This window comes from Oncorhynchus clarkii, chromosome 26 (genome assembly GCF_045791955.1).
Source record: "Oncorhynchus clarkii lewisi isolate Uvic-CL-2024 chromosome 26, UVic_Ocla_1.0, whole genome shotgun sequence".
NCBI lineage: Eukaryota > Metazoa > Chordata > Actinopteri > Salmoniformes > Salmonidae > Oncorhynchus > Oncorhynchus clarkii.
This window is the reverse complement of record NC_092172.1, coordinates 30,806,560-30,821,669: the sequence shown is the minus strand read 5'-3', so window position 1 is coordinate 30,821,669 and position 15,110 is coordinate 30,806,560. Positions and strand designations below refer to the sequence as shown.

Below are 15,110 nucleotides of genomic sequence, written 5' to 3'. Positions count from 1 at the left end.
TGGCCCAAGCAAGTCTCTTCTTCTTATTGGTGTCCTTTAGTAATGGTTTCTTTGCAGCAATTTGACCATGGAGGCCTGATTCACACAGTTGATGTTGAGATGTGTCTGTGACTGGAACTCTGTGAAGCATTTATTTGAGCCGCAATTTCTGAGGCTGGTAACTCAAATTAATTTATCATCTGCAGCAGAGGTAACTCTGGGTCTTCCATTCCTGTGTCGGTCCTCATGAGAGCCAGTTTCATCATAGCGCTTGATGGTTTTTACGACAGTATTTGAAGAAACTGTCAAAGTTCTTAAAATGTTCAGTATTGACTGACCTTCATGTCTTAAAGGAATGGTGGACTGTCGTTTCTCTTTTGTTTATTTGAGCTGTTCTTTCCATAATATGGACTTGGTCTTCTACCAAACAGGGCTAACTTCTGTATACCACCCCTACCTTGTCACAACACAACTTAATGCGTTTGAGCCAATCAGAAGGAAAGAAATTACACAAATTAACTTTTTAAAAAGGCACACCTGTTAATTGAAATACATTCCGGGTGACTACCTCATGAAGATGGTTGAGAGAATGCCAAGAGTGTGCAAAGCTGTCATCAAGGCAAAGGGTGGCGACTTTGAATAATCTCAAATCTAAAATGTAATGTTGATTTTGCACTTTTTTTTGGTTTCTACATGATTCCATATGTGTTATTTCATAGTTTTTTGAGGTCATCACCATTATTCTACAATATAGAAAATAGTAAAAATAAAGACAAACCTTTTGAATGAGTAGGTGTTCTAAAACTTTTGAATGGTAGTGTAGGTATATAATGTATGTATAATACTTATATTTTACTTCATACTCTAATGTGAAGATGTGTTTGTTGATGTTGTTTCAGATGCCTTCCAGGATGTCAGATCTGCCAGCAGTTGGTGAGGTGAGTCTTTGGCCCTATTCTGATCTCTCAGCCAGACGTGAGCCCAGTCCTTGACTCAAGACCCTGGGACCTCCTCAATTCAACCAACCTCTTCTAAAATACTGTACTGACATAAACAATAACTGGTATTAAAGTTCTGTGTGGAAGTGTCACCTAGTCTCTATTCCACTCCACGCCTATGGTTCTTCACTGTATGTAGTGCTGTATCAGTGGCAGTCGGTGCCGTTTTAAGATGAGGAAGGACGATTTTTACTATATTTTTATGAGCATGCCGTTATTTCTGTTACAGCATATTTGATGACTGTCATTCATATTCACCCAACTCAATGTAACATCGTTTAGGTTACTACATGATAGTCCAATAGTTGCAAACAAGAGTTTCTATTGGACAAATTAATGTATGTGTATCCCCGTTTCGTTACGTTTGCTCCAGTTTAAGAACGTTTTTAGGCGGAATGAATACACCCCTTATCACACGCAAATACAGTTCACTTTCATAGCAGCCACATACAAACAGCATGATCACTTTGCTCGTTAATTCCTTCTCAAATCTATGTGCTTTCTTCATCTCACCTTTCCCCTTCATTTGTGGGCTTCAGTGCACAACACATCAGCTGTCTGTGACCAGGCGAAAAAACCTTTCCATGCCAAATCTTTATATCATAACCGCTAACCTCTACATATAGCCTACGTCGTTGTCACCATATTAGCCAATATCAGTCAACATAGCTACTAGATCTAACGTGTTAGTAAACCCGCTACAGTCATGCAGTACAGTTAGCAAGCAGTTTAGCAGTTACACCGGCGGGCCCCGGTGGCAATACATTTATAAAGCTTACCCTGACTTGGAAAAGTTCCAGTGTTGAATAGCCATACCCAGCTAGCTAACATGGCATCCCTCTCTGTTTGAGCCAGGTGTTTTGAGTAGGCTAAACTAGCTAGCTGCATTCGCTAGCTAAAGTAAGCAAAAGTAAAAAATATAAAATGAATATAGTTTGTTCTCTCGATCTCTCTGGCTTCTCCTTCATTTTAAAATAAATGTAATTGTTCATAACTGTTCAACTATTGTCTTTCTCTCTCTTTGAGTCAACTATTCACCACATTTTAAGCAGTGCTAGCTAGCAGTAGCTTATTCTTTCAGTACTAGTCATTATCTGATCCTTTGATTGGGTGGACTATATTTCAGTTCAAGCTGCAAGAGCTCTGATAGGTTGGAGGAAGTCCTCCGGAAGTTGTCATAATTACTGTGTAAGTCTATGGAAGGAAGTGAGAACCTTGATAATCCTAGGTTTTGTATTAAAGTCAATGTACTCTGAGGACGGAAACTAGCTGTCCTCCGGCTACACCATGGTGCTACACTACAGAGTTCTGCTGAGGCTACTGTAGACCTTCATCGCAAAACCGTGTGTTTTAATCAATTATTTTGTGACACGTGAATATATTTAGTATAGTTTTATCTAAAAAGGATAACATTACTATTATTTTTTTTATTCACTGAGGATGGTCCTTCCCTTTCTCCTCTAAGGAGCCTCCACTGTACTGTATATAGTACTCCACTGTATATTACTGTGTATATAGTACTCCACTGTATAGTACTGTATATAATACTCCACTGTATATATTACTCCACTGTATAGTACTGTATATAGTACCCCACTGTATAGTACTGTATATAGTACTCCACTGTAAATGTCTGTGTATATAGTGCTCCACTGTGTATATAGTTCTCCACTGTATATTACTGTGTATATAGTACTCCACTGTATATTACTGTGTATATAGTACTCCACTGTATAGTACTGTATATAATACTCCACTGTATATTATTGTGTATATAATACTCCACTGTATAGTATTGTGTGTATATAGTACTCCACTTTATATAGTACCCCACTGTATATAGTACAGTACTACACCCCGGTCCTGAAAAGAAACAATTACCTTCCAGGCTTTGTGTGTCAGGAGGAACACATCATCTCTCTGAGAGAGGGTGTAGCAGGACCTAGACTGCCCTGTGTGTGTGTGTCACTTTATAGAAATGTAGAGGGGTAAAGTTGATGATTCATATGGGGCTCTGATGCGTCTGTGTGTAAAATAATATTTATCTCTGTGTGTCCCCCCCCCCCTTCCTCTAGATGCTGCTGTGGTCGGCTGGTACGGCAGCATGCTGGGTTTACAGCCAGCCTGGCCATGAAGTACTCAGACGTGAACTTGGGTGGGGGGGCAGAGGGTGGGGTGCAGCCGGAGTTGGAGGAGTGGGCTGTGGACAAACACACACAGGAGAGCCCTACAGACGCTTACGGCATCGTTAACTTCCAGGGAGGGTCGCACTCTTACAGAGCCAAGGTAGGGTGGAGAGAAGCTTACACACACACACACACACACACACTCTCACATCTCCATGGTGGACCTCACAGAGATAGACACTCTCTAAGCGCTTAGCTCAACAAATCAAACCAGTGTCTCAGTCACATTGTCTCTGGCCATCGCCACCAGCTCCAAAGGTATACATTATTAGACATCCTTTGACCTGGCCTAGCATTCTGGAAACTCTTCCCTGAGCTGAGCAGCCTAGCCTGTCTAGTCTGCCTCCATAGCCAGCGGGTGAGTCCCAAATGGCATCATATTCCCTATATAGTGCACTACATTTGACCATGGCCCATTGGGCTCTGGTCAAAACTAGTGCACTATGTAGGTAAAAGGGTGACATTTGGGATGTAGACACTTATACAACACCTAGGAAAACACTTTTACCTCAGACTAACTTACTTACTTAGGCCTGTGTATTCCTTGCAAAACATACGCAATGTTTTTGATGAGTCACCTCCATCCCTTTTGGGCTAAACTAAGTGTTTATTATTGGTTATTCTACATGAAGTAGGTGAATATAATCACACAACGCCATTTAGTCTACTATTTTAGAAACAGCAGTGACTGTAATACGGGCAAATCCCCCTGTTAAAACTCCAGGTTTATTATGCCTTGGAACAAGAGAAGGGGTTGTGTGGCTGTGAGACTGAGAATATCCTTTACTGTACGTTCAGGACCGCTTTCCACGGCCCAGATTGACACATTTAATGGTGACGATGTATCAAGCATGTCCATGTAGGTCTGGGAAATCCACCCTCCAAGACCCCAGTGTTGACATTGGAACATCATTAATAGTCATCTTAAGCTCGAGTTCAAACTTAAAATCAAAGATGGGTGTATTTTGAAAGGACTGCAACATTTAGTTTGTACAAGAGAAGTTCAAACCCTCCAATCTCTCCTTTCCTCCCCTCCTCTCCACTCCTCTCCTGTCCCCAGTATGTGCGTCTGTCCCATGACAGCAGGCCAGAGAGCATCCTGAGGCTGATGCTGAATGAGTGGCAGATGGAGCTTCCTAAGATCCTCATCTCTGTCCACGGAGGCATCCAGAACTTTGACCTGCACCCCCGAATCAAACAGGTGGTGGGGAAGGGCCTGATCAAAGCTGCTGTCACCACCGGGGCATGGATCCTGACAGGAGGGGTTAACACAGGTGATACACATACACACGGGCATAGAAAAACGCACATACGCACAGATTCGAGCAAACTCTCTCACACACAGTGACTTACTCTTCTTATTAGGTAAAATACACACAAGTCGGGTGTTCTGTCTTAGCAGAGTTGTGTGTCTCTATCCCAGCGCTACTGGGACCTATATACTGTGTTTAACTCATTATGGAGACCTAATGATAATGGTTGACTCCTTACTTAATGACAGTGTTTAACTGATTACATAGTGGGTTAATTAACCAGACTGGTGTTTATTCTGACTGGTCCTGATAGTAACACTCAGCTACAGCAGACTGGTTGTCCAGACAACTACACTAGTCTGTTTTGATCCATTACTTGGTGTTGATTGGTTGTATTTTAACCCCTGACCTCCAGGTGTTGCCAAACATGTGGGTGATGCGTTGAAGGAGCACTGTTCTAGATCGTCAAGGAAGATCTGTACAATTGGAGTCGCTCCCTGGGGCGTCATTGAGAACCGCAATGACCTCATCGGGAGAGACGTGAGGAACACACACTCACACACACAAAAGTTTGTTTTTTACTATCCTTGTGGGGACCAAACAATTGATTAAAATCCTATTTTTCCCTAACCTTTAACCTCTAAACCTAACTCTCAAACCTAAAAGAGCCTTTTACCCTGTGGGGACCGAAGAAATGTCCTTTTCCTTGTTTTACTATCCTTGTGAGGACTTCTGGATAGTGAAACCTAAACACAAACAAGCACATCACAATACTTATTTACCCAGTATTTATTTTAAGTGGTCAAAAATATCTGCTGTCCAGTCTGAGTAAAGTGTATGTTCCAGGTTGTAGCCCCCTACCAGACGTTGCTGAACCCCCTGTCCAAGCTCAACGTGTTGAACAACCTCCACTCCCACTTCCTGCTGGTGGATGATGGGACGGTGGGGAAGTACGGAGCTGAGGTCCAACTACGCCGCGAGCTGGAAAAACACATCCAACTGCAGAGGATACACGCACGTAAGAGACACACACACACACGATAAACACATCCAACTGCAGAGGATACACGCACGTAAGAGACACACACACACACACACACGATAAACACATCCAACTGCAGAGGATACACACACGTAAGAGACACACACACACACGATAAACACATCCAACTGCAGAGGATACACGCACGTAAGAGACACACACACACACACACACGATAAACACATCCAACTGCAGAGGATACTTTAGCAATAAAGCATGAGAATCGTGGATTATAGTGAATTACACACAATTCTGGGCTGTAGTTAGGCACAGTGGGAAGCTGCGTGCCGGGAAACAACCCTTGAGTATTATTCATGATCGTCTACAGGTTTGAGTCTGTTATTCATGATCATCTACAGGTTTGAGTCTGTTATTCATGATCATCTACAGGTTTGAGTCTGTTATTCATGATCATCTACAGGTTTGAGTCTGTTATTCATGATCGTCTACAGGTTTGAGTCTGTTATTCATGATCGTCTACAGGTTTGAGTCTGTTATTCATGATCATCTACAGGTTTGAGTCTGTTATTCATGATCGTCTACAGGTTTGAGTCTGTTATTCATGATCGTCTACAGGTTTGAGTCTGTTATTCATGGTCATCTACAGGTTTGAGTCTGTTATTCATGATCATCTACAGGTTTGAGTCTGTTATTCATGATCGTCTACAGGTTTGAGTCTGTTATTCATGATCGTCTACAGGTTTGAGTCTGTTATTCATGGTCATCTACAGGTTTGAGTCTGTTATTCATGATCATCTACAGGTTTGAGTCTGTTATTCATGATCATCTACAGGTTTGAGTCTGTTATTCATGATCATCTACAGGTTTGAGTCTGTTATTCATGATCATCTACAGGTTTGAGTCTGTTATTCATGATCATCTACAGGTTTGAGTCTGTTATTCATGATCATCTACAGGTTTGAGTGCCTTATTGCTTATATAAAATGATGTTTAACATGTTTTCATAAAACAAAAAAATGAGAATTCATTTTATTCATCTTTCCACCCAGTTATAGTGTCTGGACAAACTCCAGTTGTGTGTTCTATTTATGTGGTTGCTTGCCAAAAGCACATTTTTTTTTGTTTGTTTTATTGGCACATTAGCTAGCCAAGTGGACTGGTCGTCCGTTCTAATTGATAAAGGTTACTATGCAGGCTAGCAATTTTTCCTTTTCTAGCTAAGCAACTAAAGCTAACACAATCACACCAAGCAGCTGGAATGACAGCAAACTAGCTACATTTTTGTATGTTTCACCTTTGTTTCTATTGCCATTTCTTTGGATATATCCATAATAATTATGCTGATGCATGAACAGGGCCGGCCCGCCCATTAGACAGGATTAGGTGGTTGCCTAGGGTGGCAGATTGACGAGGGCGGCATTTTACGAGCTAAACTGACCAGGAATCACCTCCAACAACACATAACGCCTCACATAATTCTGCCCAAAAACAATGAAAACGTATCTCGCCCAATGGCATACGGGCTATTTAGGTGAGTGCTGATACCACCCCATGATAAGGAGTGCCCACTTTGCCAAAGTCAGGGTTGCAAAATATTTAGCTTGTCCATTCCCAGCATGCCTCTCCAGGGTGCTGTTGGAGATGAGCAGAGCGGCGGTGCTCCACCAACACTCAAGTCACATAACATGAATCATGTAGCCTATAGTAGAAAGAGTAGTAACCTGTGGTTTTTCTGTTGCCTACAGACTGGAGACCATATTTATGACAATGTTATGAGACAGACACTTTTTTTTTACATCAAGCACGTCTCTTTGACCAAATAGCCCTATTAAATAAAAATGCAATTCAATATCCTAAAACCAGGATGTGTCCAAATAAAATGTACAATATGGAATTAAATTAGGCTTCTCACGACTGCTGTCTGGGAGTTTTACTCCGTGGGCTAAATGGTCATGAATCAATTGTAGGCCAATTTGTCCATTTTTTTACGAGCTGATCATAGCAAAGAAGAAAATACTTGTGTATTTCCGGCTGTGTAAACACACGGATTCTCACTGAAATGGACTCATAACTCCTGATAATCTTGGGTATCTCATATGCAGATCTTAAATAGACAAAATGATTAGGCTTCAGCCTTGGTCAGGAATCCGGATTAGGCTAATAAAATGCTGCTACCTGTTTTACAATCAGTAGTACATGGATGGGCATTCATAAAATTGCATTGTGGGCTGTCACTGTAGGCTACACTATTCTAGTTTTTCTGGGATAGGAGGAGGGCGGTAATTTTTTCTCGCCTAGGGCGGCAGAACGGCCAGGACTGGGCCTGCCTGAATTCACCTGGCTCAGAGAAGCTGTCTGTCTCGTCCAGACACGTTCAGTCTCATTTTGCACGTTGAAGGTTGCATTCCAACATTGTTGCAGAGATTGGAGAGGCAGACTGCAGGGTTTAGACAAACCCCCACTGTTGCAAACCAAATGTTAGGCTAGAAACATGGGGAAACAATGTCAAGATGCTGTTTCCGGTAGAGAGAAAGGTTTGGAATTGCCTGGCTGGGCTGTGGGACAGTGAATGCGCAGTGATAATTCAAATTGAACTGTTAACAAGCATTACCTGAGGATTATCGTAAATAAATAATGACTTATCAACCAATTAACATCCAGGATCCAAACGTAACGTTTTATAATGATTATTTCCACCCCAGGCGTCTTCTCTGCGGCTGTGTGTTGAGAGTACTTTAACACCTGAAGGCAATGTCTGAGAATAATGGTCAGGTCCAAAATTATTGGCACCCTTGATAAAGATTAGCAAAAGAAGTCTATCAGTCAGTGTCTACTGTAGTTGCTGTATCTCCGCCTTTTCTGTCTCTGTGTGGTGCTTCTAAGTGCCAGTGTGTGACAGAGGCAGTTACCAGAGACCGGCTATTATCACAATAACCTTAGATCCCCTATTATTAAAATAGCCTAGGCAGACACCCATACAGAATGCACACCCACTGTTATTATGGTGTGGCAGTCTGCTGACCTGCTGAAACACCCTCTTAAAATGGAGCTTTAAGACCTGTCACATGTCTCTCTGTTAACCCTTTACTGCTTTCCTGTTGTCATCACAAACAGAGACCAATAGAATACAGCATCTCGATGAACATACAGTGTTGATATTTGAGATGTTTCCAATGTTCTTAACAGCATATTTAGTGATATTCTGGCTTTCTCTCTCTTTCTCTGTCCTTTGTTTCTCCCTCCCCCCCAGGAATTGGTCAGGGTGTTCCTGTGGTAGCGTTGATATTTGAGGGGGGTCCCAACGTAATCCTGACAGTGTTGGAGTACCTTCAGGAGACTCCACCTGTTCCTGTGGTGGTCTGTGAGGGGACTGGGCGTGCTGCTGACATACTGGCCTACGTCCACAAACAGACTGAGGAGGGGGGGTGAGACACACATTCTTCTAACAGATTGCATCACATATAATGGGGTTCCACAGGGTTCTGTGCTAGAACCGTTACTTAGAGGAATGATCGTGGATGTAACTTCCTTTAACCCTTCAGGGGTCTACCTGACGGTGTGGAGATAGAAATCATCGCTACGATCAAAAAGACGTTCAACTTCAGCCACAGCGATGCTATACACCTCTTCCAGACCCTTATGGAATGTATGAAGAGCAAAGAACTGGTAAACACATGGTTAACTCACAGTGAATACATGGAAATCTATTCCACATCAGGTAACTGATGCAAGCAGTAGAATCAGATTTAAAAAACAGCTAAAAATACACCTTATGGAACAGTGGGGACTGTGAAGAGACACACACACAGGCACAGACACATTCACATAAGACACACACGTACACATGGATGTTGTTTTGTAAATATGTGATAGTGGACTAAATGTATTGGGTAAAGTGTTCTGACATGTAATGTCATGTAATATTTCAAATTGTATATAACTGCCTTCCTGGACCCCAGGATGAGTAGCTGCTGCCTTGGCAACAGCTAATGGGGATCCTTAACAGATACTGAATGAATTTTAAGAAAAAGCTGAATCCTACAATGCATACTGTGTCGTCTGTTCATAGTCTGATTAATATAATGATACTGATGACGCTTATCGTTTTTCATAAATACCAGAACGTATTGCATTACTTTAGATTTTTTAATGACCATGTGGGTTTTTCTCCACCTCTCCTTCCTCTGGACGACAGATCACGGTGTTTCATATCGGCTCTGAGGACCACCAGGATATTGACGTGGCCATACTGAGGGCATTACTGAAAGGTGTGTTGGGTAACTTCATCTCAGTGTCCTGTTGTTTGACTGACAGAAGATCTGTGCCCATGACTCCCCTCTGACCTAGAGAAAGGGAGAGGGCAAATGAAAAGATCCCAATAATAAAACAAACAGAAGGGCGAGACAGTGGGTTGTGTAACCAAAGTTTTCATTTTGAAACTGATACTATAGATATGTTTTGAGAAGTCAACACTCTCCTCCCTCCGTCTGTCTGTCTCTCTCGTCCTGCTCTCTCCCTCTACTCCTGAGCTCTCCTACTATCTATCACTCTCTCGTCCTGATCTCTCTCGTTGTCCTACTCTCTCGCTATCTCTCTCGTCCTCTGTTTCTCTCACTATCTCTTGTCCTGCCGCTATCTCGCGCTCTTTCTCTCGCTCTCTCACTTGCTCTCTTTTGGGGTTTCCCTGTGGGTCTCAGAGGGGCTTATTGCTAGACACTCCGAGACCCCATTCTCACAATACATAAAGCTGTCCTCTTCTCACTTTTCTCTATTCTATCCGATCTGGCTCTAACACAGAGGGAAAGAGAGAGCTCTGAAAGGATAGGTATTCACATGAACTAGTCTGTCCCTGTCTATTCAGTAGTTGTGTGTCTATCTATCAGTGGTCTTCTGTCATTGAATAAGAAGTTCAGACAAATGCAGGAATGTGTTCAAAGTCCGCCCCACGCAGCTTGTCTACCAGCTATGTAGATCCCGTAGTAGAGGAACCAGTCCAGTCAGTTAAGAGTTCAGGACATTCTGACTGAGCATAATAGATCCCCAGCCAGCAGGACAATATAAGCCTGTCAAACCAGCATTAGTCTTGGTACACCAGTAACACATCCTCAATAGAAGGCCTCAATAGCTCATTCGACCCTTAAGGATACATACACAAGCATATGGAAATACCTTTAAAATAGCTGTCCAGTGTTTCCAGATTTCTATGAAATATGACCTACACTGCTCAAAAAAATAAAGGGAACACTAAAATAACACATCCTAGATCTGAATGAATGAAATATTCTTATTTAAATACTTTTTTCTTTACATAGTTGAATGTGCTAACAACAAAATCACACAAAAATGATCAACCCATGGAGGTCTGGATTTGGAGTCACACTCAAAATTAAAGTGGAAAACCACACTACAGGCTGATCCAACTCTGATGTAATGTCCTTAAAACAAGTCAAAATGGGGCTCAGTAGTGTGTGTGGCCTCCACGTGCCTGTATGACCTCCCTACAACGCCTGGGCATGCTCCTGATGAGGTGACGGATGGTCTCCTGAGGGATCTCCTCCCAGACCTGGACTAAAGCATCCACGAACTCCTGGACAGTCTGTGGTGGATGGAGCGAGACATGATGTCCCAGATGTGCTCAATTGGATTCAGGTCTGGGGAACGGGCGGGCCAGTCCATAGCATCAATGCCTTCCTCTTAGCCACATCAGCTAATGAGCCAGCGCGGTGATAATGAGAAGTCTCCTCTATGAGGAAATATGAGACGTGTCCACTATGAGGAAATGTGAGAAGTCTCCTCTATGAGGAAATATGAGACGTGTCCACTATGAGGAAATATGAGACGTGTCCTCTATGAGGAAATATGAGACGTGTCCTCTGAGGAAATATGAGACGTGTCCACTATGAGGAAATATGAGACGTGTCCACTATGAGGAAATATGAGACGTGTCCACTATGAGGAAATATGAGACGTGTCCTCTATGAGGAAATATGAGACGTGTCCACTATGAGGAAATATGAGACGTGTCCACTATGAGGAAATGTGAGAAGTCTCCTCTATGAGGAAATATGAGACGTCTCCTCTATGAGGAAATATGAGACGTCTCCTCTATGAGGAAATATGAGACGTGTCCACTATGAGGAAATATGAGACGTGTCCACTATGAGGAAATGTGAGAAGTCTCCTCTATGAGGAAATATGAGACGTGTCCACTATGAGGAAATGTGAGAAGTCTCCTCTATGAGGAAATATGAGACGTGTCCTCTATGAGGAAATATGAGACGTGTCCTCTATGAGGAAATATGAGACGTGTCCTCTATGAGGAAATGTGAGAAGTCTCCTCTATGAGGAAATATGAGACGTGTCCACTATGAGGAAATATGAGACGTGTCCTCTATGAGGAAATATGAGACGTGTCCTCTATGAGGAAATGTGAGAAGTCTCCTCTATGAGGAAATATGAGACGTGTCCTCTATGAGGAAATATGAGACGTGTCCTCTATGAGGAAATATGAGACGTGTCCTCTATGAGGAAATATGAGACGTGTCCACTATGAGGAAATGTGAGAAGTCTCCTCTGAGGAAATATGAGACGTGTCCTCTATGAGGAAATATGAGACGTGTCCACTATGAGGAAATGTGAGAAGTCTCCTCTATGAGGAAATATGAGACGTGTCCTCTGAGGAAATATGAGACGTGTCCACTATGAGGAAATGTGAGAAGTCTCCTCTATGAGGAAATATGAGACGTGTCCTCTATGAGGAAATATGAGACGTGTCCACTATGAGGAAATGTGAGAAGTCTCCTCTATGAGGAAATATGAGACGTGTCCACTATGAGGAAATGTGAGAAGTCTCCTCTATGAGGAAATGTGAGAAGTCTCCTCTATGAGGAAATATGAGACGTGTCCTCTATGAGGAAATATGAGACGTGTCCTCTATGAGGAAATACCAAGCATGTTTGAAATACAACTTTGAGGTGGGGTTTTTGAAGAGCTTGTGTTTTTCCCTGTATTTTATGCTTTGGTCACATGAGTATAGGAAGAGTATAAGTCAACAACATGATTTGTGTTTGAGTTAACAGATTATGAGCTGTTAAATGTGAGATTTTCTTTGGACAGTTACTTTAAGATGTCCTCCATAAACATATCAGATGAACCGTAAGGTTACAGAGACATGTTTGTAAATATGGAAATGTCCCGTCTCCCACATCAGGATTTACATCCTGAAAATACAACTTGAACTTTAAACTTTACCAAAAGGAAATCCTGTAGATTAGAGTGTACATTGGATCCCATGTTAGGATATGGTTCTGTGTAAAACAGTAGTGGTGATTTAGTATGGTAATTCATCTGTATTATTCTGTATGGTTGTTTCTGTATTGTCCTTCCCCAGCCCTGTTCTCTAAATCCTGCTGCTAAGTCAACAGGAAACACACAATTAATGTGGCTTTGCCTAGCAATTAGTTTGTGTGTGTTGTGTGTGGTGTGTGTGTGTGTGTGTGTGTTGTGTGTGTGCTTACGCTGCTGCTACTCTGTTTATTATATATCCTGATACCTAGTCACTTCTAACCCTATCCACATGTACATACTACAAACTACCTGGTACCCCTGCACATTGACTCAGTACTGGTACTCCTCGTATATAGCCTCGTTACTACCTGGTACCCCTGCACATTGACTCAGTACTGGTACTCCTCGTATATAGCATCGTTACTACCTGGTACCCCTGCACATTGACTCAGTACTGGTACTCCTCCTATACAGCCTCGTTACTACCTGGTACCCCTGCACATTGACTCAGTACTGGTACTCCTCGTATATAGCCTCGTTACTACCTGGTACCCCTGCACATTGACTCAGTACTGGTACTCCTCGTATATAGCATCGTTACTACCTGGTACCCCTGCACATTGACTCAGTACTGGTACTCCTCGTATATAGCCTCGTTACTACCTGGTACCCCTGCACATTGACTCAGTACTGGTACTCCTCGTATATAGCCTCATTACTACCTGGTACCCCTGCACATTGACTCAGTACTGGTACTCCTCGTATACAGCCTCGTTACTACCTGGTACCCCTGCACATTGACTCAGTACTGGTACTCCTCGTATACAGCCTCGTTACTACCTGGTACCCCTGCACATTGACTCAGTACTGGTACTCCTCGTATATAGCCTCGTTACTACCTGGTACCCCTGCACATTGACTCAGTACTGGTACTCCTCCTATACAGCCTCGTTACTACCTGGTACCCCTGCACATTGACTCAGTACTGGTACTCCTCGTATATAGCCTCGTTACTACCTGGTACCCCTGCACATTGACTCAGTACTGGTACTCCTCGTATACAGCCTCGTTACTACCTGGTACCCCTGCACATTGACTCAGTACTGGTACTCCTCGTATACAGCCTCGTTACTACCTGGTACCCCTGCACATTGACTCAGTACTGGTACTCCTCGTATACAGCCTCGTTACTACCTGGTACCCCTGCACATTGACTCAGTACTGGTACTCCTCGTATACAGCCTCGTTACTACCTGGTACCCCTGCACATTGACTCAGTACTGGTACTCCTCCTATATAGCCTCGTTACTACCTGGTACCCCTGCACATTGACTCAGTACTGGTACTCCTCGTATATAGCCTCTTTACTACCTGGTACCCCTGCACATTGACTCAGTACTGGTACTCCTCGTATACAGCCTCGTTACTACCTGGTACCCCTGCACATTGACTCAGTACTGGTACTCCTCGTATACAGCCTCGTTACTACCTGGTACCCCTGCACATTGACTCAGTACTGGTACTCCTCGTATACAGCCTCGTTACTACCTGGTACCCCTGCACATTGACTCAGTACTGGTACTCCTCGTATACAGCCTCGTTACTACCTGGTACCCCTGCACATTGACTCAGTACTGGTACTCCTCGTATATAGCCTCGTTACTACCTGGTACCCCTGCACATTGACTCAGTACTGGTACTCCTCATATACAGCCTCGTTAATGTGTTTGTTACTATTTCCTTTTTATTTAGCAAATATTTGTCTTTCTATCTCTGCATTGTTGGGAACGGGCTCGTAGGTGAGCATTTTCCTGTAAAGTCTACACCTGTTGTATTTAACGCATGTGACCAATAACATGTGATTTGTGTGCTGCTCCTCCAGGCACCAATGAGTCTGCGTTTGACCAGCTGGTTCTGACTCTGGCCTGGGACCGGGTGGACATCGCCAAGAACCATGTGTTTGTCTACGGACAGCAGCTACTGGTACGTCTATCTGTGGCTGGCTGGCTCTCTTCGGCTCTTTCTCTGGCTGGCTGGCTCTCTCTGTTTATGTGGCTGGCTGTCTGTGTGGCTGGCTTTCTGTCTGTCTGTGTGGCTGGCTTTCTGTCTGTCTGTGTGGCTGGCTTTCTGTCTGTCTGTGTGGCTGGCTTTCTGTCTGTCTGTGGCTGGCTTTCTGTCTGTCTGTGTGGCTGGCTTTCTGTCTGTCTGTGTGGCTGGCTTTCTGTCTGTCTGTGTGGCTGGCTTTCTGTCTGTGTGTGGCTGGCTTTCTGTCTGTGTGTGGCTGGCTCTCTGTCTGTCTGTGTGGCTGGCTCTCTGTCTGTCTGTGTGGCTGGCTCGCTGTCTGTCTGTGTGGCTGGCTCGCTGTCTGTCTGTGTGGCTGGCTTTCTGTCTGTCTGTGTGGCTG

General features: G+C 43.4%; 1 protein-coding gene across 1 annotated transcript in view; it reads left to right on the top strand.

Annotated features, from left to right (window-relative positions):
* LOC139384339 (transient receptor potential cation channel subfamily M member 7-like) overlaps window positions 1–15,110 on the top strand; it is an 80,475-nt gene that overhangs the window by 21,881 nt on the left and 43,484 nt on the right. Inside the window, exons 3-11 of the mRNA XM_071129046.1 lie at window positions 879–917; window positions 3,053–3,263; window positions 4,224–4,437; window positions 4,832–4,956; window positions 5,263–5,434; window positions 8,670–8,844; window positions 8,962–9,085; window positions 9,615–9,687; window positions 14,589–14,689. Of these exons, the coding sequence (XP_070985147.1) occupies window positions 879–917; window positions 3,053–3,263; window positions 4,224–4,437; window positions 4,832–4,956; window positions 5,263–5,434; window positions 8,670–8,844; window positions 8,962–9,085; window positions 9,615–9,687; window positions 14,589–14,689 (1,234 nt within the window). The remainder of the gene's footprint in view (window positions 1–878; window positions 918–3,052; window positions 3,264–4,223; window positions 4,438–4,831; window positions 4,957–5,262; window positions 5,435–8,669; window positions 8,845–8,961; window positions 9,086–9,614; window positions 9,688–14,588; window positions 14,690–15,110) is intronic.